The 22,428-nt window shown below is 37.6% G+C and overlaps 7 protein-coding genes across 7 annotated transcripts; 5 read left to right on the forward strand and 2 right to left on the reverse strand.

The window, feature by feature from the left end:
* Positions 1–3,166: 3,166 nt before the first annotated feature.
* On the forward strand, positions 3,167–4,128 carry RHIMIDRAFT_195562 (ARM repeat-containing protein; the record flags this gene model as incomplete). Its single annotated transcript, XM_023606052.1, has 2 exons — positions 3,167–3,868; positions 3,919–4,128. 2 exons carry the CDS (start codon positions 3,167–3,169, stop codon positions 4,126–4,128), a joined length of 912 nt encoding a protein of 303 aa, XP_023470896.1.
* Positions 4,129–4,368: 240 nt separating this feature from the next.
* On the reverse strand, positions 4,369–6,766 carry RHIMIDRAFT_232621 (Pkinase-domain-containing protein; the record flags this gene model as incomplete). The annotated part of the gene is made up of 11 exons (XM_023607777.1): positions 4,369–4,443; positions 4,492–4,752; positions 4,802–4,975; positions 5,042–5,327; positions 5,374–5,437; positions 5,490–5,796; positions 5,842–5,880; positions 5,930–6,253; positions 6,302–6,385; positions 6,435–6,596; positions 6,647–6,766. 11 exons carry the CDS (start codon positions 6,764–6,766, stop codon positions 4,369–4,371), a joined length of 1,896 nt encoding a protein of 631 aa, XP_023470897.1.
* A 724-nt stretch (positions 6,767–7,490) lies between these two features.
* On the forward strand, positions 7,491–7,750 carry RHIMIDRAFT_253257 (uncharacterized protein; the record flags this gene model as incomplete). The annotated part of the gene is made up of 3 exons (XM_023611012.1): positions 7,491–7,521; positions 7,552–7,553; positions 7,574–7,750. A coding segment is annotated over one exon (158 nt), but the record flags the coding sequence as incomplete, so codon positions are not given.
* Positions 7,751–10,584: 2,834 nt separating this feature from the next.
* RHIMIDRAFT_253262 (galactose oxidase) lies at positions 10,585–12,466 on the forward strand (the record flags this gene model as incomplete). The annotated part of the gene is made up of 4 exons (XM_023611013.1): positions 10,585–10,863; positions 10,969–11,218; positions 11,293–11,887; positions 11,940–12,466. Coding segments are annotated over exons 1-4 (1,543 nt in total), but the record flags the coding sequence as incomplete, so codon positions are not given.
* Positions 12,467–14,996: 2,530 nt separating this feature from the next.
* On the forward strand, positions 14,997–15,677 carry RHIMIDRAFT_253270 (uncharacterized protein). The gene has a single exon (XM_023611014.1). The coding sequence runs from the start codon at positions 15,019–15,021 to the stop codon at positions 15,448–15,450; it is 432 nt and encodes a 143-aa protein (XP_023470900.1). The 5' UTR covers positions 14,997–15,018; the 3' UTR covers positions 15,451–15,677.
* A 157-nt stretch (positions 15,678–15,834) lies between these two features.
* On the reverse strand, positions 15,835–16,183 carry RHIMIDRAFT_253271 (uncharacterized protein; the record flags this gene model as incomplete). Its single annotated transcript, XM_023611015.1, has 1 exon — positions 15,835–16,183. The coding sequence occupies one exon, from the start codon at positions 16,178–16,180 to the stop codon at positions 16,022–16,024; it is 159 nt and encodes a 52-aa protein (XP_023470901.1). The 3' UTR covers positions 15,835–16,021.
* Positions 16,184–17,195: 1,012 nt separating this feature from the next.
* On the forward strand, positions 17,196–20,521 carry RHIMIDRAFT_253273 (uncharacterized protein). The gene is made up of 10 exons (XM_023611016.1): positions 17,196–17,702; positions 17,752–17,790; positions 17,843–17,956; positions 18,010–18,135; positions 18,189–18,557; positions 18,613–18,709; positions 18,758–18,826; positions 18,876–19,041; positions 19,102–19,165; positions 19,222–20,521. Exons 1-10 carry the CDS (start codon positions 17,640–17,642, stop codon positions 20,200–20,202), a joined length of 2,088 nt encoding a protein of 695 aa, XP_023470902.1. The 5' UTR covers positions 17,196–17,639; the 3' UTR covers positions 20,203–20,521.
* Positions 20,522–22,428: the final 1,907 nt, after the last annotated feature.

Raw genomic sequence — 22,428 nt, forward strand, 5'->3', positions numbered from 1 at the left:
TACAATATAGAATCGGATCATTTTTTAATAAACCAAGGTGTGATCATCAATATTCAGAAATGATAAGAGGCATTCTCTCCGTTTATTAGTGTTTACTCACAACAACGGCTTGCCCACTTTAGTTATTTCCATTACTGAGCAACTAGAAAACTAATGAATAACGAATAACGTATTGTTCATTTTATGCTTATCGAGGCGTTAAGGAATGCACTGCCGTTATAGGCAGCGCATTTAATCCAAGAAGCACTGTTAGTTTTGTGAAAGTCTTCTGAAGGGGAGAGACTTTCATTGTCGTGTTTTGATTTGTAAACAAAGATATTATATATATTTAATGCACTGTTCACATCGCGATTCCACACCACAAAATTCACAGCATGTACTCTTCGCTTTGATCCAGAAACAGAGAAACTATTCATTTTACATTTGTTACAGATCTGACTCGTCAACGTAAACAAATTTGGTTTCCTCATTAGATTGTTTGCATTTTCGTTTGATTTCTTCAGTAATACGTTTTATAGGTGTAGCTTGTTTTCCTTTCATACTTGAACCAAAAGAACCATTTCCGACCGCAATGATCCGCTTTTGTTGAGGGGAAGAAGAGAGATCAGCGGGAGGTGGAGGTACATGTTTGCTTTTGTTTGGATTTTGGTTTTTAACGCCAACTGTACTTGATTTGTCATACTTTTTGCTGTTGTCAAAGAGTCATTTAACAATTTCTTGAGTTTCTTTTTGCTTGTTGATATACGTTTTGAACTTTAGCTTTTGAGACCTATGTCGCACGCAGAGTTATTAAAATACACACCATGTAAGAGAGCGACATACCATTTATCTTGACATTAGTAGTTATAGATTCTTGGATAGTTTTGTAGACGTGTAGAGGCAGCTAGTAAAAATGAGGTCAAATTTGCAGTTTTTAAAGTAGGTAATTCACTAATATACCTAAATTTGTCTAAATAACACTCTTGATACTCTTTTCGTTTTCTCGTAGCAAAATTATAACCACATAAATGATAGTATTCTTCCAAGCTTGTTGTTCGGATACGTTCATGTTCTCTACTTTCAGGAACCAAATGCTTGTCGCACAAATGTGATGTTCGACTTGGAAAAAACATTAACAAATGCAATCAAATCATGAGACATTGCATATTTTCCGGCGTATTTTATGGCTGACAGTGATGATAAGATAAGCTTTGTTGATGAACGAACATTTTAAAGCTCTGAAGCAATTGCATCAAGAGACACACTTGACTCATTTCTGCAAAATATAAAATTTATGCACCTTTGTTACAAGTCAAAGACATGGTTTTGATGGTCGAAAGGATTTCATTTTTGTTCCGTCTCTGCTATTATCCATGGTTCTTGATCATTACCTATTTCACATATGATTATCATAGATGGGAAAACAAGAGTCATAGAGAATAATTATAAAAAAGTCCTTTGGCTCGACTATCTGCTGGAAAATCTGAGTTTTCAACGGGAGAAACATCCTGCCGGCCTAATAAGCTTTTACTCTTCCTTGAAAAATCCCTGCTTGGATGCTCATCAAGCATTAAATTCAATACTGTCAAAGTTGAAGCTAAACTCCAGTGAGGCTCGTATACATTCAGCTCATTTTCTCTGGACATAAAGCTTATTCTTCATGCTGGTCAACTACTGCAATCATAATGAGCATTGACTGACATCATTAATTCAATTCTTCAATGATGAAAAAGGAAAAGAAAGCCATAAACGTCAGACGTTGGTGAAGCATGAGCTTCAACTTTGCTGTAGATGTCTAAGCACTTTTACTTTAGGACACCGCTGCCAAAAAAAGTCGTCACAACGATTACAGAATTTTTTCATTTTTTGAAAAAGTGCCAAAAAGTCATACTTCTTTTCTTCAACAGTTTGCCTTATTTCATAATGCAACCAACTTATATACCACCACACGGTAGAAAATCACCTTCTCGTAACGACTCTTCAAGTGCTCCTCAGCCCAACAATAGTCAGAATAACGATAAGAATTGGCAAAATAACCAATACGTACGTCAAAATACATGTATATCGACTTATTTTTAATATTCTATAGTATCCTTCTTCTACATACTACGGCTCCAACTACAGCGGTCAAACATTCGTTCGTCCTCCCACTGGAAATAAAGCGATTCCCATTATTAACCCCAACAATAGGGAAATAGTTCAACCTCCAGCCGCTTCTAAAGACCAAGAGAAGCCTTCTTCTCCTATCAGGATTGTAGACCCCACGGTAATTATCCATATACACCTTGTGTACCGCAATATCTCGAATGAATAGAATAATAAACTCTTTTTCTCTGTTTAGGATCAAGAAAAGGCAGACGATGTGGATGATAATAAAGCCGATAAGCAGGAAAGAGAAGAGACTGTTGAATCCAAAGACGTACAGGAAACAGCTGCCGAAACCAACGAAGCCAACGAGATACCTGAAAAGAAGGATGATATAGAGAGTAAAGTAACAAAAGATGCATCAGTGGAAGAGTGCACTACTCAGCAAGAAGAGCCCAAGGGAGAAACAGACTCTAAAAAAGCAGAACCTAAGGAAGAAATAGCTCCTAAGGAAGAGACAGAATCCAAGGACGAGGCAGGCCTTGAGCAAGCCGAAGAAAAAAAGGATGAAGAAGAGCAAGAAGAACAGAAACCAGTAGAAGAAAAGGTGGAAGTATGCAAGGGCGATCGCATTATCTATGATATTGCCTTTATGATGAAGTTTAGAGATTATAAGGCACTTCCAGCCGACATCAACATGGCTCCATTTGAAGATATCAATACTGAACGATCTGGCAACGACCGAGGCGGACGCAGCATGTCACGACGTCAAACATCTGAACGTGGTCGTGGACCACGCGCACCTGGTCTTGCTGGTGAAGGTATGCTTCGCAGTGGCTCCAGCCGTGGACCTCGTCGCCAAGACAGCTCTGGACCTGGTTCTCCTATGGACCGTCAAGGCTCAAATAGAAATCGTAGCAGCCGTGGTGGCAAGTCTCGTCGTGCACCCAAGGAATCTAGAGAAGACGGTAAGGACAGTGTTCCTTCAACCCCTGTCGAGGAAGTAGCGCCCTTACAGAAGAGCCAGAACCGCTGGGTGCCCAAGGTGCAATCTTCAGAAACAGCTGAAGCTAAAGAAGAACCTGAATTGATCTCACAAGACATGATCAAACGTAAAGTCAAATCACTTCTTAATAAGCTCACTCTGGAGAAATTCGATTCTATTTCTAATCAGATCTGGGAATTTGCCAAACAATCAGAAAAAGAAGACGATTCTGAATCCTTAAAGACAGTGATCGACCTCATTTTCGATAAAGCGTGTGATGAACCTCCTTTTGCCAGCATGTGGGCACAACTCTGTAAAAGACTTTACGAACTTACCTCTAACAATAAGGAAATCAAGAACGTAAACATTCTTGACAAGAACAATGAAGTCGTCTGTGGTGGTCCTCTATTCCGTAAATATCTCTTGAACCGTTGTCAAGCCGATTTCGAAAAGGGTTGGAAGCATGATCTTCCCAAGATTGATGAAAATGACCCCAATGTCATGCTCACAGACGAATACTATGCTGCTGTCAAAGCTAAGCGTCGCGGTCTTGGTCTAGTTAAATTTATTGGTGAATTATTCAAGCTTCAGATGCTCACAGATCGTGTGATGAAAGAATGCTTGCGAACTCTGTGTAGTGATCCAAAGAACCCTGAAGATGAAGAAACTGAGACAATGTGCAAGTTGCTTATGACTATGGGTAAAGTCTTTGATACAAGTAGTCTTAATAACAAGCAATGGCTCGATGTCTATTTTGCAAGAATGAAAGAAATGTACGAAAGTAAAACTCTAAGCTCCAGAGTTAAATTCATGATTTTGGTACGTTTGATTTATTTTAAAAGGGAAACAGGTTTATTAACCTTAAATAGGATGTGATTGATCTTCGTAAGAGCAAATGGACACTGAAACGTGGTAATGAAGTTGCGCCTACCACAATCGCACAAATTCACGAAGCAGCCAAGAAAGAAAGCGAAGAAAAGGAAAAGGAAACCATGAAACGCTCTGGTAGCTCCCGTAGTCTTGGTACTCCTATATCCCGTCAAGGTTCTTCAAGAAATCTTGCTAGTCATAGTAGATAAAGGTAGCTTAATTGTAATATTTTGTAATAAAAAGTAAATCAAGTCAAAACAATTGAAACTCACAATTGAATAAGGGTGAGAGAGGGGGTAGTTATTCTAACGGATACCATCGTTTACATAATTTAGGATGATAAGGATAGCCTTTACATACACAAAGGAATTAACGTAACAAAGCATCTTTAATCATTTATGTCTGATGCACACACAACTGAATTAAAGGGTTTTATTTAAAAGAAAGGCTTATGTCTGCTTTGCTCTGAATTTTAGTAAAGGCGCCAAAATTTCTAAAGGTCCAGCCTTTTTCAGAAATTCATGCTAAAGAAAAGGTTAAGTATTGATAAACGATAATTTAAGTGTTCTTACATTTAATAACTCTGCAGAGTTTGCACGAGATCGTACATCAACACAGAGACAGACAGCCAAAAATGATTTCAACTCGGTTGAGAGTCTCTCGGGATGCCTTAGTGTGGGTGTTCCATTTGTAGCAATTAAATAAAGGGCCTTCAATGGTTCTTCATCAAGATAAGGTGGCTCATTTTCAATCATTTCAATAGCCATAATACCCAAAGACCAAATGTCCACCTTTGCCCCGTACTCCTTTTGCTTGACGACCTCAGGAGCCATCTGGAATGACTGATTAATGTTTTTTTTTCTTATGAAATAATACACTTACCCAGTAAGGAGTTCCAATCATTGTAGCACGCTTTCTTTTTTGATCCGTCAATTTTGCGCAGAATCCAAAGTCACTGATCTTGACGTGACCTTGAGAGTTCAATAGGATGTTGTCTGATTTAATATCTCTATGAATGATGTTTTGTGAATGCAAATGGTGTAAACCATGGATAGTCTATAATAGAAAGATTAACATTTGCCTTAGTTTTTTTTTTTTTTTTTTTTTTTTTTTTATCTTTACCTCAAGACACACGGTGGCTATCTGTTGTTCTGTCATTGTGCTGTTATTATCAATCACATCCGTCAGTGCACCGCCTTCCATATACTCCATAACAACCCATAAATCATTATTTCCAACGAGGAAAGAGTCCAGGTAGTTTACGATATTGGGATGCTGTGATTCTTTCATGACAAGTATTTCATTGACAATCAATTCTTTACGTGGCTGAGTGCTTAAATCCATTTGCTTTACTGCAACCTTTGTGTTGGTAGCAAGTGAGACTGCCACAAAGACTGAACCAGATGCACTATAAAAAGGTAAAGACTTGTTTTCATAAATGTAAAAATAGTTACCCTTGACCAACTCGCTTCACTTTTTTATAGCAGTCATTAGGATCGCCCTTGGAGACAACAGAACCTAAACACAAGGTTAGTTTAGCAAAAGCAGCAAAAAAAAAAGATAAACTCACGAAGTTTTTCCATGATTTGCGCTTCAGTCATCGTACTGATCCTTTGTTCAACTTTCTTTTTGGAGGATACTTGAGCAGCAGCCTTTTCTCTTTCTCTTTCTCGGAGAATACGCTCCCGCTCCCTTTCTCTTTCCATATCGATGGCATCCTTTTGATGATGATTGTATTTATTATGGTCATTATTAGGTATCTTTTTGTCTAGGTGTAATTTAGATTCTAGCAACTGATCAAGTGGTGTATCCTGCGTTATCTTTCCGCTTGGAATAGGGACATCATGTCGATCTCTTGATGGCAACGTATAGTTATCCTAATAAAAGTCAGTTAAAGTTAGGGGAAATGAACGGAACCTTACAGAGACATTCGATTTAGGTGAGTTTTGTAATACTTGATCCTAATGAATCAATAAGTTACCGTCACACCTTGAGTCTCTTGTATTTTACCTTGGATTTTTTATCACTTGACGTACTACTCGTAGACACACTGGCATGTGGCGGAGGTGGAGCAGGTCGTGTGGGAACCATCTTGGGCGGAAGTTTGACTGTAGGTATGGGCGACTTTTCTTCCTGCATATATTTTGCCCAATTGAGACCACTCATCCGTTCGACTGCACCCTGAAGCTCAGATGTACCGTATTCTTCTTCTTCTCGCTTCGTTTGTTCTGCATAAAATTCGAGTACGTCCAAGACAGCCTGGGGATTCTTGGCTGCATCCTCTGCTGTAATGGCTGAACCTTTCAAGAGTCGAGTCCATTGGTCAGGAAGACCCTATAATGAAGTTTGTAAATGAATATATTATCTGGAACCTGAACTTACAGTAAAAGCACCCGTGATTGGATCAAAGCCGACGTGCACCTTATGAACAAAATTGGTTGGCCCTGAGGTACCCACTGAAGATCTCTTTTGTGGAATGTTAGCTTAATTGACTGTATATTATATTTTTCCATACATTGTAAATTTCGTCCATCCAACTGTAAAGCTCTTCATCACTTTTGCAGGCAATAAAATAAGTTTTATCCTTTGCAGTAATTTCGAAACAATAAGGTTTTAGGTCCACTCTTGTTACTGATCCAATTTCTTTTAAAAACAATAAGCCAATACACTGACCAGCCTAATAATTATGTAAGCAAGGGAAAACTAAAAAAAAACTAAAGTTTATACTTCATTTCTATGAAAGGTTAAAGATTGGTCTCTAAGCACACAGTATCTCTTTGACCATATCCAGGCCCTGAGTCCTTCCTCCTTTAATGAAATATAGCCTTCTTTAATGATGTCAGGCATAATATCGAGGGCTTATATTGAAAAAAAAAAAAAAAAGGTATTAAAAGTAATAAAAGAAAAGGGGAAAAGAAAGGGAGAAAGGAACCAATAAATTAACTTCTTGGAGCACTGTCGGTGTTCTATCATAGTGTAACATACACTTTCACTCTAGTTCCCCTTCCTTCCCTTCTGTTACAGAAATGTGCCCTCTTAACAGTCATCGGCTGCATTGACTATCATACACTTTGCAAATATAGAAAATGTGTTAACAAGTACTCTTAGAAGATTCAGATCAAATCAGCCGAAAGTGGCTGGCAACGAAACTTGCCCAGATGAGTACGAATTCGCTGCACAGTAGTCGGAGATAGAGGCAATGTAATGAAGAAAGGAAATAAACGTTGAAGAATAATATATGGTAAAGTATGTAACTTTACAGGCCTAATTGCTGTGTAAGTATTGTAAGAGACTAAAGAAATTGACAACAATTTACATCAAACTGGGGTTCATCTCATTTAAAGCCAATGTTATACCTTAAATAATACCTGAATTCAAAAAATCCCTGAAAAAGTATTTTTTAGTCTGTCAGCCTAAAAAAATAGTAAAATCAGGACCTTTCTGGAGATTTTGCTCGCATCCCAAAAAAAAATATGTCTTTACTCTGTCCTTGAAGTGGGGTTTTTTTGGAGGGTATTCATACCAGGAAGTCATACTGTATTTTTATTAAAAACCGAATAAAGAATTTAAACTTTTATAAGGAGACTAAAGAGGGCTATTTCTAATATTAAGTTAATATCAACTCCAAGACAGCCCGCCTGTTAATATTGCTGTCAAATGGGATAGTGAGCCATATTCTTTTTGTATTTGTTATTACTCTGATAACATTACAACGGTTTCAATATGTCATCTCAATTTGGAAATACAGTATATCCATGGATGTCAAGGTTGATACTACGAAAATATTCTTGACGACGACGAATTTACATTTCGTACAGTATGAGTTTTGTTCTCACCATTGGATGCATTTATTTTCGATCACAGGCGAATTTACTTTCCGGAAAGACAATATAGCATTTATCCATATCAATGTCGTTCTACCGTCTGCATCACTAGCAATTATGCGACATTGGGTTCCATAACTGGCGACAGCATATTTTGGTGAGGAAAGAAGAGAGAATTGCACACATTCGATGTTCCCACGGAGATGAGGTAGTAGCCTTTATTTTTTTTGAGGGGATATAGGATAGGTATGAGAATATGGCATGGTGAGAAAAAAAAAGTGTCGGCCGTTAGTGACAATGGGCCTATAAAGCGTGCTTATAAAATGCATTTTGCAAAGTGATATGATTACAGTATCTGGTGAACCAGCCCTCCCACTTGCTTGATCATAGCATGCCGTCCATTTGAACCTACCAGATGACTAGGCTTTCATATTGTTGACAAAAAGTGAATTAGCAGATGGCTCATCAATGTTTTTACTCGCTATTGGCGTGACGATTTCAGATTCTGTTAATAGATGTTGGCGCTTAAACTGCTGTGCAAATCGGATCACATCTTCCGCATATTGTCGAAGCCGTTTCGTTGATGTCTCTGATTGATCCTGATTACAACCTTTTTAGAAAGTAAAGTCGCATTTTTGCAGTTTTTATAATACAATTTATACGAAAAAGCGACAAGCCAGCGCGACATATCTTTTTAAAAATAGTGTACATTTGAGAATTTTTGTAAACCGGCTAGCCACAACATCACAGAATGATTGCGCTTGCAAGGTTAAACTGGTTGTCTCGTCTTTTTCAATAGTAATAATTTCAAGGCTTTTCTGTAAATAACTTGAATGGCGGGATCATCATACTTTTCAAGAGTTAGGATGTTCTTCTCTTGCAGCATAAAAAAGTAACACAAGGTAATAATCGGACCCATTAGACTCACATCAGTCTGCTTGGAAATAGAATCTGTGGTATAAAACTGAGCCTGTTTTGTCCATGATTGGCACGAGTGGGTAAAGAATGGGTCGTTGTCAGATATATCAAAGGAGGCATTGCGGAATTGTTTGCGGGAGAATCCTTCAGCGGAAATGACAATCAGCACAAGTAGTGATTTCGCTTCATCAAAGACGCTCAAGCAATATCGGATGACTCGAACGATAAACGAGTGGTTCACTTTGCTCTGGACCTCAACAACCACGAGTGGGAGATCGCGCGCCTATTTTTTGAGTGGCAGGTACAACAAATCAACTCGTCGTCCATCCAATTGCTCATTGGATCCTAGGTATCACCAGTGATACCGTTTCCAATCACTGCTCTGATGACTCTATCTTTAATACTCTGTTCTCGCAGTAAAGCTTCGCTGAATGCAACACTGCCAGATCGCAAGGGTAGCGTCATTGCTAGAATATCATAGTCGTGCTCAGATGTGTTTGTGCTGGAAGCGTTTTGTTGAAAGTTGCTAGAGACTTTATGGGTGTTGTTCGTTACCAATAGGATCGGCTTGTTTGCCATTTTGATTTATTGTTGACATACATAATTGTTTTTTGGGTTGCTTACCATGTAATAATTCATGCTATAGTCTGAAGAAGCAAAAGAAAAGGCTGACCACAAAATGTGTCATTCTTATAGATGCGTCATGCCCAATTCTCATTGGCCGTGATAAATTCAGGGATAATTCTGTTTTCTTATAAAATGAAACTATTTTTAATGATGAACTCTCAACCTAATAAAGAGATTATTACAGACTCATCGATACATGCTTCTCTTATACTTCAGTGTTATACATAGTTTTGTGTATAGGCATGATTTGTCTAGTGTTATAAATTAGACATAATAAAATTATGCAATAAAGTTTGAACAGCAGCACTCATGCAGGCAGATTTACTTCAGTTCTGATGAAGAACTATATAAAGAATAAATACTGACTTACAAATGATGAATAAGATTTACAGTCTTTGCATTAAAACATCTATGATCTAATGTTGTCAGTAAAGCTGCACATAAAATCGAAACAGTACCGGTGCTAGCTGGAGGTAGTTTGGTTCTTACCAAGCCTTGGTTCCATCCACCCCTTCAACTTCTTCCGCTCCTTTGGCCACTTTCTCTTGCTTTCTTTTTCTCTTTTCTCTTCTTTCTTCGGGCTGGTTATCGCCAGTCCTATTTGATGCACTTCGGATAAGATATTAACAATCTCTTTTACAAGTTCACTCACTTTTCTTATTTCTCTTTTTCTCTTATAAACTCTCTTCTTTATAATGAAAGTATTTGATATCAATGTAAATAACTGAAATACTAAACAGTTCTTTTACTTCTGATGGGCTACCTTTTATTATTATTTGTGTGAGTAATTTGTCGATAAAGTGTATCATAAATTCAACGGCCTTAATATCTTTTTTTGTAGCTATTTTTCCCACTGCCAGTCAATAACAACAGTATGACCACCAGTTTGCAATTCCTATACTAATAAAGCGCTTTGTCTTTTTTGTACTTCAGCAATTAGCAATGCTGGACATTTCTTCTAATGACTCATTCCCAAGTCATGTGTACATTCACACATAATACATTTGTGTGTACGAAGCAGATAGACAAGTATTAACAGCATAACATTAAATTATTATAAAGACTTTTTGAGCTTTCTTACGAACCTTCTTTCTTTGTGGATGATCTTAGGTTATTAGAAAGCAGTTCATACTAAAGAGTATTACTTTAATAACGACTTTACGTAAACAGGGAGAAGGAAAAGACTGACGTGAAAGGGACGATTAAAAAGATGACAAAAAATGCTTTTTCACCAGCAAAATAATACAAGAGCTGGTTTTGTAGCTTCGGTTGAAATAACAAAGACCAAATATGATGAAAAAAATGAAAACGTAGTGATTATCCTAATAAATTTTCGCTCTCATCCCTTCTTCTCCTCCCTTTGTTACGGAGATTTATCCTCTTTCTTCTTATCTTGATTGAACCATGCTAAAGTATAACCAAATAACAAGAACAACAGGCAATAACCTCATAGGCATATGGAGACCTGCTTTCATTGAGCACAATCAATCCCTCTATGCCTTTGGTGGCGGTGGACATGTAACAGACGACTTACGTTATCTTGATCTGTCAACTATGTGCTGGAAGGCACTTCATGTAAAATAAAAAATAAAAAAAGAAAAAGAAAAATGTTAAATATAGGCTGATGGGTGGCTCATATTATAGTTCTTTTTCTTTCTTTATATGTTATGTACACTATAGAACGTACAAGGCAAGCCACCATCAAGAAGATATGGACATACAGCAACCAAATGGAAAGACTCTGTTATCATCGTTGGTGGTTGTACCGATAACCAAGAGTATTGCAATGATGTGTACATATTCAATCTCAAGACGCAAACCTGGCACCGACCTACGACTGTGGGTACCATTACCAATCGCCACTTGCATAGTGCGGTTGTGTTTGAGGATAAATTGATTGTCTTTGGTGGATTTTCTAAAACTACAGATTGTAACACGTGTAAAGCTTTCAAAGTAGTGCAGGTGATACTGACATAGTTTATTGTTTATCTTTACTCTCTCTAGGCACCTATGTTCTGGATGAGATGTGCATTTTAGATCTACATACAATGACATGGACAACCCATCACAATATGCCCCCAAGATACAACCACTCTGCCACGCTTGTAGGAAATAAGATGCACATTTATGCAGGGAAAGATGAACAAGGCACAACTGTGTCTGATTTATTCGTGATCCATCTTCAAAATGAACCTTATACTGCTTATCCGTTAATTTGTAACGACCAGTTTGAGGATTTGGGTATGGTGCTGGCAAAGAGTCAGCATTTTTGCGACACTACCTGCGGGAAACTATTCGTATTTGGAAGATATGCGAACAGAAAGCAATTAGACAATAATGATAAGAACAACAGCAGCAATAGCATTAGTAGCGACAATGACCTCATTTACGGCCTTTGGATGCTTGATCTTGATACATTACAATGGAAAAAACAGGAATGCAGCAAGCATTTCGAAGTTGGCGGCTGGAACTATTTCATCGTCATAAGAGAACCATTAAATGATAAAATAGAGTCCCCTAGGCCACAAGTGTTTTGTAACAGCTTGCTATTCTTGGGCAACACGGATTCAAGCAAATCACACGGCCATGACCATTTCAGGTATTGACACTTTATATTCAAAAAGAAGTGACTAACACAAAATTACTTACAGAGATGCCTTGACTATCAATTGCGAATCATTTGGATTATACGATTTAGGAGAGCCTAGGCTACCAACAACCGAACTTCTTAAACTATTAAATACACCTGAGCATTCAGATTTCTTGATTCGAACAGGCGATGGAAAGGAAATCTACGTACATCAAGTCATACTTTTATCACGCTGGCCACACTTCAAAAACATGTGTACATCGGGAATGTTTGAGTCTGTTACGAAAATAATAGTAATACCAGAACCTTTTGATGTCGTTATGGCTTTTTTAAAATATATTTACGGCGATACCTTGGATGACTCTGAGCCATGGCAAGTCTTATGCGAATTACTGCTACTGGCTAATCTATATCAACTTCATCGTCTTAAGAAACTATGCTGTCAAAGGCTTTATACACATCATATGTCGATTGAAAGCTGTGGATATATATTTGAAAAGGCTATCATGACGGATGAGATTGGATTAAAATGGTTAACACTCAAATTTATGTTTCAAAACTATGGATCCTTTATCAAGTCAAACATATTCAACCAATTATCTGCTATTGTACAGGAAGAATTTGTCAAAGCAGTGCCTGATGAAGCAGTGCTTGAAGTTGGAAGAGCAGGATATGTTGCAACGAAAAGTATGTCTTGTGACCGTAGACAGACCTTTGTAATTGAATATCCTGTAGAAACACATACTTCTCTAGTATCTGTTGGAGATTCGTCATTAAGTTTAAGAATTTAATTATAATAAATTTAAAATATCTGTAAATTCTGCTTTTGTAAGCAACAAGACATATGTTAAACATCAAGTGACGTGCGAAGGAGAAACTGCTTTTCATACGTTCACATTGAATTATTAAAACAAGATTAAATTATATATTTTACTTTCCTGTCTTATATCTCTTATAGGTACATCATCTTTCTTTTTAATGATGAGGGATTCTTGGCATGCTTTTGAAAAAAGGCTACAACCTTGAGCCCGAGATCAATGAGACACTTGCCTTTAATTGACTGAGAATATATGTAATATCAAATGATATTATCCCTTGTACTAGTTATTGATACTTTGTCTTCATATAACTGTTAAGAACTAATCAATTAGTTACAACTTCAAATATAATATGAACAGGACAAGTTGCCAACATTTATTCATTCTATCATTCATTTAACGAAAAACCATACTTTTGCCCCACAAGTCGGAATAAAATATTTGCACTCTAAAAAAAACTTGCTTGTTTTGAACATATTTTTCAACTCAACTTGAACATGACAGTATTAAAATATCTCCCTTTATGATATTTTAATGATTGGCTTCAAGAAGAACTAAAATCAACTTTTTCTCTTGAGCACGCGGCTTCTATTTCACAAAGCTGTATGCATAGTATAAAATAAAAAAAGTTGAGAAACGACCATTATTCACTTAAACTAAACGAAATTTGACAGCTCATTTTGACCAATAGAATTCGAAATTTAGATATATTTTGATCATCCCATGTACTCTTTAATAAACAAAATCGGCACTACACATGCGGAAATACATTATGCTACGCAGTGGCTTGCAAAAACTGAGTCGCTAATTTAGCAAAGGGAGACTACAAGCCAAGCCTTCTTGTGCAACATCTTGTTTTTTACTTACGATCTGAGTGAGAACAGGCTTCGAGAAAGGTCATTTTCAGATCAAGAATGGGTGAGGCAGCGAACAAAAAAAAGAACGGGAATTAGTCAATTTATTCAAGTGTGAAGGTGCTTAGTGAGAGCAAATATAGTGTGATATGGTTGAGTCATTTCATATGCTATCGAGAGGAGACGCTTTTTCACAAAAGAATCTATGGATCACACACAATGCCTTTATTCCCGCCGGTGTAAAGTAGTAGGTGACAAAGCAAAGCTTACTCTTGTAGACATGACGCAGCTTAGCAAGCTGGGGCGTTATTATGGACGCTTTAGATTTGGAGAACGCATGTGCTTTGCATAGACCAAGAAAGTTAAAAAACGATTATTAGTTACGGCTAATTATCCAAAGTTATAAAATTAGATATGTCCTACCTGTAACTCATACGTATACCATGCTACGTTAAACTTTTACAACAGATTGATCATTTTTGGGCATTCGGCTATTATTACCACTTCCTCTGTGTTGGCGGTCGTTGTAGGGTGCGTAGCTGAGTTGATAGTCTTCATCCGCGCCAGCCCCGCACCCTTCCTTTGTCCTCCGTTGCCATAAAACTCGACATACCCCAGTCCTCCACATTTGACCTTTCTGGTTTTTTTCTACGCTTAATAATTCTGAATAATCAGCAGGTTAATTCTTACTAATTTTAAGTAAAAGAAAGGGACGCTTTGACTATCTAAACTGAAATGATTCTCATATTAATTAAGTTTAGACTTTGGCTCCATATAAAAAAGTATTAGTGGTGTGCAACTTCGTTTTTGGAAAAAGATTTTCTGAAAATAAGAGCCTGGCAAAGTTGAACGGTGTCCTACTTTGTCGGAGTATATTCTATTTTCATTGTGAAGAGGAACGACACACAATCCACTGTATACAGGTATATTTTTCTTTGTAGACATGTTTCTAAGCATTCACATAATTATAAAAACTTTAAATGTACTACATAATTTGTCAATTAGTAAAAGCTTAGTTCTGCCAAGAAAGACACTTATAAGCCAAAAGAAATAATGTTTTGATATAAGTACACATTATAATGCTATTTAGCCACATACAGTGTGAAATTATTTAACCTCGGCAAAATATGACGTGAAAGCCATATATGAGCATCTGTTAGATGTGGCTTCTTTATAGTATAATCAAAGCGTAAAAGTCACCGAGAGTGGCGCTATTTTTTTTTTTTAGTAGATCCTTTGAACAATGAAAACCAATAGCAGAATTCTTGGCTTATAAATTATTTGGTTTGATTATTATGTGTTTTTCTTTGCTTTTAAAAATAGAAACGGACTGGGTTGTGATTGGTTATTTTGTTGTACATAACGAAATCTAAAAATAGATTTAGACTAAAAGTTGGAATATAAAAGGATCCAATGTTTTTATCTTTTTCTTTCTCTATATCACAACACAATTACATACACATACAACATGAAGAAGACTGTTACATTTGAACCTATAGATACTATTTACTATACATACAGTTCAGAAGAGTACGATAGATCCTACTTTGCATATATTACACCCTGTATAAAATATACTTTCCGGCCAATGCCAGGTTTAGACTGTGAGCCAATTAAATCCTCCGCTATTCCACAGAAGCAGCAACAATGTAACGGCAATAGACCACCCATTGCACCCCTTGATCTATCTGTAATACCTAACTCAAGAAGACGTGTACTCAATTCACCAGTTGAAAACTCATCTTCTACCAAGAAATCTCGTAACAAGCCAAATTTGTCAATCAATACCAAGTTACTACCAGAAGGACCATTATTCTTTACTGGACTATCAACACATTATAAATATAAAGAAGAAGAAGAGGAAGATTATGGTTATTTGATTCCTGTATCAGCCTGTTAAATATATCTTATACAAATATACACATATGTATATATTCATATACTCCTTTGAAATCATGTACAAATATACATTACGTATTATATAATCAGCATAAATCATTAAAAGTCATCATGTATTATATTATTCCATTAACTAAAAGATTAAGAATAAAAAACAATGTATTGTTCATTTTATATTTATCGAGGCGTAAAGGAATGCACTGCCGTTATAGACAACGCATTAAATCCAAGGAGCACCGTTAGTCTTTTGAAGGTCTTCTGAAGGGGAGAGGACTTTCATTGTTGTGTTTTGGTTTGTAAACAAAGATATTATATATATTTAATGCACTGTTCACATTGTGATTCCACACCACAAGATTCACACTTGAGGACAGCATATAACCTTCGCTTTGATCCAGAAACAGAGAAATTATTCAATTGTTTGGATTTGCACTTGATGTTGATGTTGGGCTCTCATGGTCACTCAATATTTCCTGCGCATGGCAGTAAATATGTGTGAAGGAATTACACTGGGCAAGTATAGCTGAACGAACTCTCATAATCTTGTGTTTTAAATTTTCATTCCTTTTTGGTCATCTCTGAGCAGCATTCGAAGATGCACTATTCTTAACTGGAAATAGAGGTCCTTGACAATGACAAAGGGTATCGTGAATTTGATATGCATTAAATCCATCTCTGTTACTGTTGACATTATACTCATCAGCTGAAACAACGTCGCATCCCAAAGACATAAACGCAAAGAAAGCGTTGTACTGTCGAAGTTTGTCCTTAAAGTGATAGCCTTGTGCGTCCGTTTGAGCAAAGAGGCCCACCAAGTACTAGGGCAAGTGCATTCAATATCCCAAATATAGTAATAATCTACATCTCTGTTGATTAACTGCAAGCTAGAAATACTATCCTTCTAGACATTCTTACAACATATATTCATCACACCAAAGAACAACCATTAACATTAACCGTACTAGTAGTGCACTCAGCATGACGTTGTTGTTATTGCTTTCAGAAAGCCACATTATCTGGCGCTGCATTAAATTACATTCATATGCATATATTAAACATTGAAAATAGAAATCGTTGTTAAAATGTCTGATCTAGCCATAGGTTGTATTCGTTGTCTTGGAGATTACATAAAAACCTGTAGGGAGCCTATCGAATACAATGATCCGAATAACCGTCTCTCTTTCCCATCAATTATGTTCTCAAATTAAAAGATTCATCGTAAATACACTCAATTTAAATCCTGACTACTTTAATATCAAACACTTGATGAAAAGTATGCCGTCTTAAAAAAGAGAATCACAAGTATTACAAATAACAAGATGAACAGTCTTCAAAATAAACTTACTACAGATACCATATCTTTTCTATAAATCGTTTGGTTACAGGTGTTGCTTCTTTTAGTCAGTATATATCAATCGCATAATAGGTAAAACTAATTCAATCAATGAATTCCTAATAAGCTACTGTAGTGTACCCTATTTAGCCGACTTGTTCAATTTTACTCATTCATTCTGCATCTGGATTTTTTTTTTCTTTGTTTAGTGTCTACCAATGACATCAACGTTTCACATTCTACAAAGTATTTTGGTAGAAATCCCAGGTATATACATACTATCAGTCTATCTGTTGTCTACAATATCCCATTTATAAAAGATGTCTTATTGTTTGCATACATAGATTGTTGAATATATTATCCATTGTTAGAAAGAATTGGTTTTTCTTTATTCATTAAAAGCAGATTCAATAGGCCCCTCAAGATATTACTCCCTTAAATTGTCCACGTTTCATCCAACTTGCATTCGGTGAAACGCTGAAAGATCGTTATTTGCGTATATTTGCTTTTTATATTCTTTTGTTTACTTGAACATCAAACCAGGATAAGCAACTGAAGGCTCACTTTCTGTATAAGTATTGAACATATGATTTCCCACTATTTTCTGTATGTGCTTGTACACATGGACCCTTTGCAGAATTGGTTACTACAGTAACATATAATGTGAGATGAATGAGATGCTTGTGCAACATGATTAGATTTTGAAACAGAAAATACTAGAGTTATATCCCAAATATGGTCTTATTTACTAAACTTAGTGCGGTACCGGCAAAAAGGCGAAAACCAAAATGGAGCATATAAATAGGGCCTGTCATTATTCAGTTTTTCCGTATTTTCTGGACATATATAATATCAACATGTCGGAAGTGAAAGGTATTGGCAGTTTTGGAAGCACAGCTCTCTTGGTATCGTCGATGACTGTAAGTAAGAATATGATTTCTTGTAGAAATACTGATAACAGCCTTGTAGGGGCCTGGTCTGTCCACTATTCCACCACTATTTCAACAAGTAAGTCTATGTCACTTCTATCGACATAAATTATTAATATATGCTCGCGTAGTCCGGTTGGGTTGCTCCCGTCTTCATATTTATTATTATAGCCATCCTTTCTGGTTGCTCTGCTCTCTTTGTGTGCGAAGCATTGTCTAATATCAAAGGAAATGAAAAGTTCCAGGTAGCGTATGATAGATTATTTAAAAGACATCAATTAATTTATCCTGTGTATAGTCAAAAGTTGAATTAACAACTATAGCACAAGTTTACCTCGGAAAAAAATACCATTACGTTTTCCAAGTTCTATTGTATCTGGCACTTCAAGCTGTCAATGTCGCAAGTATTATTCTCGCTGCACAAGTATGTACTTATCCATTTTTTTTTTGATAACTAACACTCAATTACCATACAAGACATTTGACAGCATGTTTATTACCATATTCAAAGGCACTTGTGGTCTTGGTGTCTCTCCCGGTGGTTGGTTTTGTGTAAGTAATGCTACTGGTGCTGGCGGCAACTCCCCATTCCCATCTGAAGACTACTACATCTTTACATTCGGGTTTCTATTGACAGCAGTATTGGTCATTCCTTTAGGATTTTTCAGCTTGGTTGAAAATATTGCTATTCAAATGACGTCCTTTATCGTTTTGACCGCCATTATAATACAGTGGTGTGTTGCCTTCTGCCAGGAAGGGCTGAAACCAGAACTATTGCCTGCAAGCGGAGGTAACTCTACAATGGTTCTAGGAATCGTTATTTTCAATTATAGTTACATAACAACAGTAATCACATCCCTTGTTTTTGAATACTCTACGTATCTAACTCTTTCTTGTGTAGATTCCATCTTGGGTAAACAGCCTAAAGCCAAATGTTAATATTCATAGATGCATGTGGATCTCTATCGTTATCTCTACAATATTTTATCTCGTACTTGGTAAGATATACAAACCATTTCAAACTCCATATCAACCATCATTTTTAGGTGTGCTTGGAGCAATGGCGTATCAAATGACTGCATCCAGTGACATATTATCAATTCTCAGTCAAAATGGTAGCGTTTATTTTGTTTATGTATATGTAGTACTAATGTTACATTGTAGGCTCTACTGCTTCGTTAGTAACAGCATACCTTTTTCCTGTTTCTGCATTAGTTACTTCGATTCCAGTATTTACCATAGTCATTAGATCGAACCTTCTTAGAGGACAAATCTGTAGTAGATCATGGGCAATATTTTGGTCAAACTTTCTGCCATGGGTAGTTTGTATGTATGTAATACGAGTACAAGAGAGTGATCATCCCTCGTACTAACAAAAAGTTTATTTTAGTCCGCTCCAAACAAAAGATTATATTGGTACAATACAAAATTGGAGCAGCTTGTTTTTTCAATCAGTAATATTCTTTCATTCCTTTTAAAACATACTAACTCTTTTTTTTACTTTTGACAGACTGTAAACTTTATTTTACCTTTCATCCTTTACTTTGTTTCAAGAAAATATGAAGCAGCTGTAGAACCAGTTGTACCTGACATTGATGTTCGAGATCTAAAATCAACGTCGCCTATACCTCCGCACTTGAAAAGTCCTTCGTCAGCCATAAAGCATCCTGATGATAACGACGTTCGCATGTATAACCCAGAGGACAATTATTCTATTTCAATCCGAAGATCAAGTATAAAGCACTCCAGAGCAAGTCATGTCGAGAATTCAGTAATTGTGTATTCTCCTAATATGGATAAATCCATGGTACCTGCCATTATCTACAGTGATATAGCATCTATCGATGATCAAAAAGGATCAAACATACTCAACTCACCAGGCAGCAAGCCCATTACGCATTCACCTAATAGTCATTTGAAACCTCTATATCCAAGTCAACCTCTATCAACCCCTTCCTCCAATACAGTGATCAGCCAAAGCGGGACTATAAATGGCTTGGGTATCTCACATCCTACTTATGAAAATGATAGACTTACCAAGAATATAAAGGAACCCAATCCACAGCTCGCAAAAAGTACATTATCACCAACCAGTACTTCAAAAAGCCCGCCCTACATGTCTCCAAAATATAAGCATAAAGATGGTGCATCTCCCAATATTGATAAGCTCACTGTGCCAACAACACCAGAATTAAGCCATGCCTCAGCACCAGGTTCACCGTCAATAATGTCACTCCGACGCTCATCCATGCTTGCAAGTGCCCTTTCCTTTAGGTCTTCTGTGGTTGCACCCGAGGGCGCTGCAGTTATACACGCTGAAAAGAAAGAAGGCGGTGAGAATAATAATCGATTTATAGCGTTCAAAACTACACGATGGTTCAACCCATTTTATTTGGCTATCATTGTATGCACAGCGTTGACAATTGCCATCGTATTCATGATAATATACGATTTAGTAATGTTAGGTAGAGGAGATGATGTCTTTGGATAAAGCAAGAGGTGTTTCTGAGTCATTGTCTATCCTGTATAATATAAAGCAAACATTTACAATAAATATATTCATTCCATGTTTGTTGTCTCTCTATTAATTGAACTTCAGTAAATAAGACGATGTCAGATACGTTTAAACAAATTTTTTCTTATAAATGATTAAAACCAATATTGGGCGCATGATTGTAATATTACATCTTTCCCGCCCGAGGCAGTTCAGAAAGGAAGGATAGTGGTGACTAAAAACCCTTTTGGGATCAAGGGTAAAAATGTTTTGGAAGGAGTGAATGGGATCAAGTGTAAAATACACTAGTGAGAAGGAGAAGAGAGAAGCTATTCTAAGAGTCTTTGCCCGAGGTGAGTGGGCATATAGTTGGTCAGCGGATACTCCACGAACGTGTTGTGTTAGGAGAGCGGGGTTTCCTGGTAGGTAGTGTATTTAAAAGGAAGGACAATGGATCAGAAATGGTTTGGGGTATCATGAGTCTACGGTGCATCTGGAGACAGTGAATGATATGGGCTTTTGTGAAGGACTGGCCAGGGCGCCGAGAGCTGGTTTTGTATCGACCGCCAAGGAGCCAGCCAAGACGCCAACGTATGCAGCGACTTCTTTCAGGCTTGGACATAGGTAGCCATAGACAGGGCCGAGAGAGATAATTGGGCGACAGTGCATAAGGAGAACGGAGGCATACGTAGAACGTCTATTGTTGAGGTTATCTTGGCGGTATTTTCGTTGTATCGACCGTAAAGAGCGACGATCCAGGGATTCTGGGTTGAGGGGGCATCTTTTCCAAATGGGAAACCTAGAGAGCTTGTACCATTGGGAGTGGCTGCGGGCTGGCGGATAAGTGGAAGAAGATGGTGTAACAGAGCATCTTCTGGAAGAGTAAGGAAGCGTAGGAGAAACTGAAATTGCAGAGTATAAGCATGTTCCTGCATGGCTAGTAGCTTAAACATATGTAGCATTACCGTGGTGGAAGATGTGTGAAAGCTACCGAAAACCCGACGCAAATAGACGTTTTGGGCATCTTCCAGTTGTTTGCTAAGGAATTTGGTGACCTTGGTAATGGCCAGGCCATATTCCAGTTGAGCACGGACAGTGTGACTGTAAAAGCGGGTATCAAAGAGAGGAGAAAAGCATTTAGGGCAAACACCAATAGCTGAGAATTGGTTCATAATGGCAAGGGCTTTGGTCTTGTTTTGATTGACCACTGCAACAGTATAGAGATAGCCACCAGGTCGAAAGGGTATTCCGAGGTAAGGAAAGGAAGCTTGCTTTGGAATTGGTTCGCCATAAAAGGTGTAACTTGGAGGCAGTTGCGTTGGATCTAATATAACGCATTTACTTGTGTTCCATCGGTACCCAAGCTTGTAGCTATGATCTTCGCAAGACTTGAGGAGAGTTGGCACGCCGGCCTTATCAGCCATGAGAACCACATCGTCAGCATAAGGAAGCAGTTCAACCGAAGGATAAGTTTGGTAGGGGAAATATCCGTGGTTATAGGCTGTGGACGCAGAAGGCGAGGTAACTCGTTAATGTATATAGAATACAACAACGGAGGGAGGATTGACGAGAAGCGGGTACATGTTGCATTGTTGAGCAGCACTTCTATTTGGACCTCGTCAATAAGTTTCGCAGTAGGCTAACGAGTGCTACAGGTGCTGTTTTTTTTTAGTGCGTGCCATATTTGGCGGTGATCCACAGTGTTGTATGCTGACTTGATATCCAAGAATGCCAGTAGCGAGGTTATGCGATAGTGGTAACGGAGAATGTTACATATCTCTGCTAGACAAAAGGCTTGATCTAAAGATCCTCTAGATTCGTGAAACCGGCCTTGGGCTATGTCCAAAGGAGGACTGTGATCAATCAAAAAGTGATGAATACTACGTTCTAACAGCTTTCGGAAGACAGACGTGAGGCTAATAGGTCGATGATCGCCAGACTCAGTCGGGTTGCCTTTCTTGTAAATCGGCGCTACTTGGGTCAAACGCCAGCCAGCAGAAGTGCAAGACCATTTCCAGCACAACTGAAACAGAAACAGCAGTATAAGTGCAAGGGAGTGCTGTAGAGGAGCGAGTATATCTTGCCGGTGATGATTAGAGCCTGGCGCCTTCTTAAGTGGCAGCTGTCTAAGAACGTCTTTGACATCATCCAGTAAAATCGGGCAGGTATCTTGCGAAAAAGGAGTAGAACGATGCCGTAACGAATGATCTTCGTCCATATATT

This window comes from Rhizopus microsporus (genome assembly GCF_002708625.1).
Source record: "Rhizopus microsporus ATCC 52813 unplaced genomic scaffold scaffold_1, whole genome shotgun sequence".
Classification (NCBI taxonomy): domain Eukaryota; kingdom Fungi; phylum Mucoromycota; class Mucoromycetes; order Mucorales; family Rhizopodaceae; genus Rhizopus; species Rhizopus microsporus.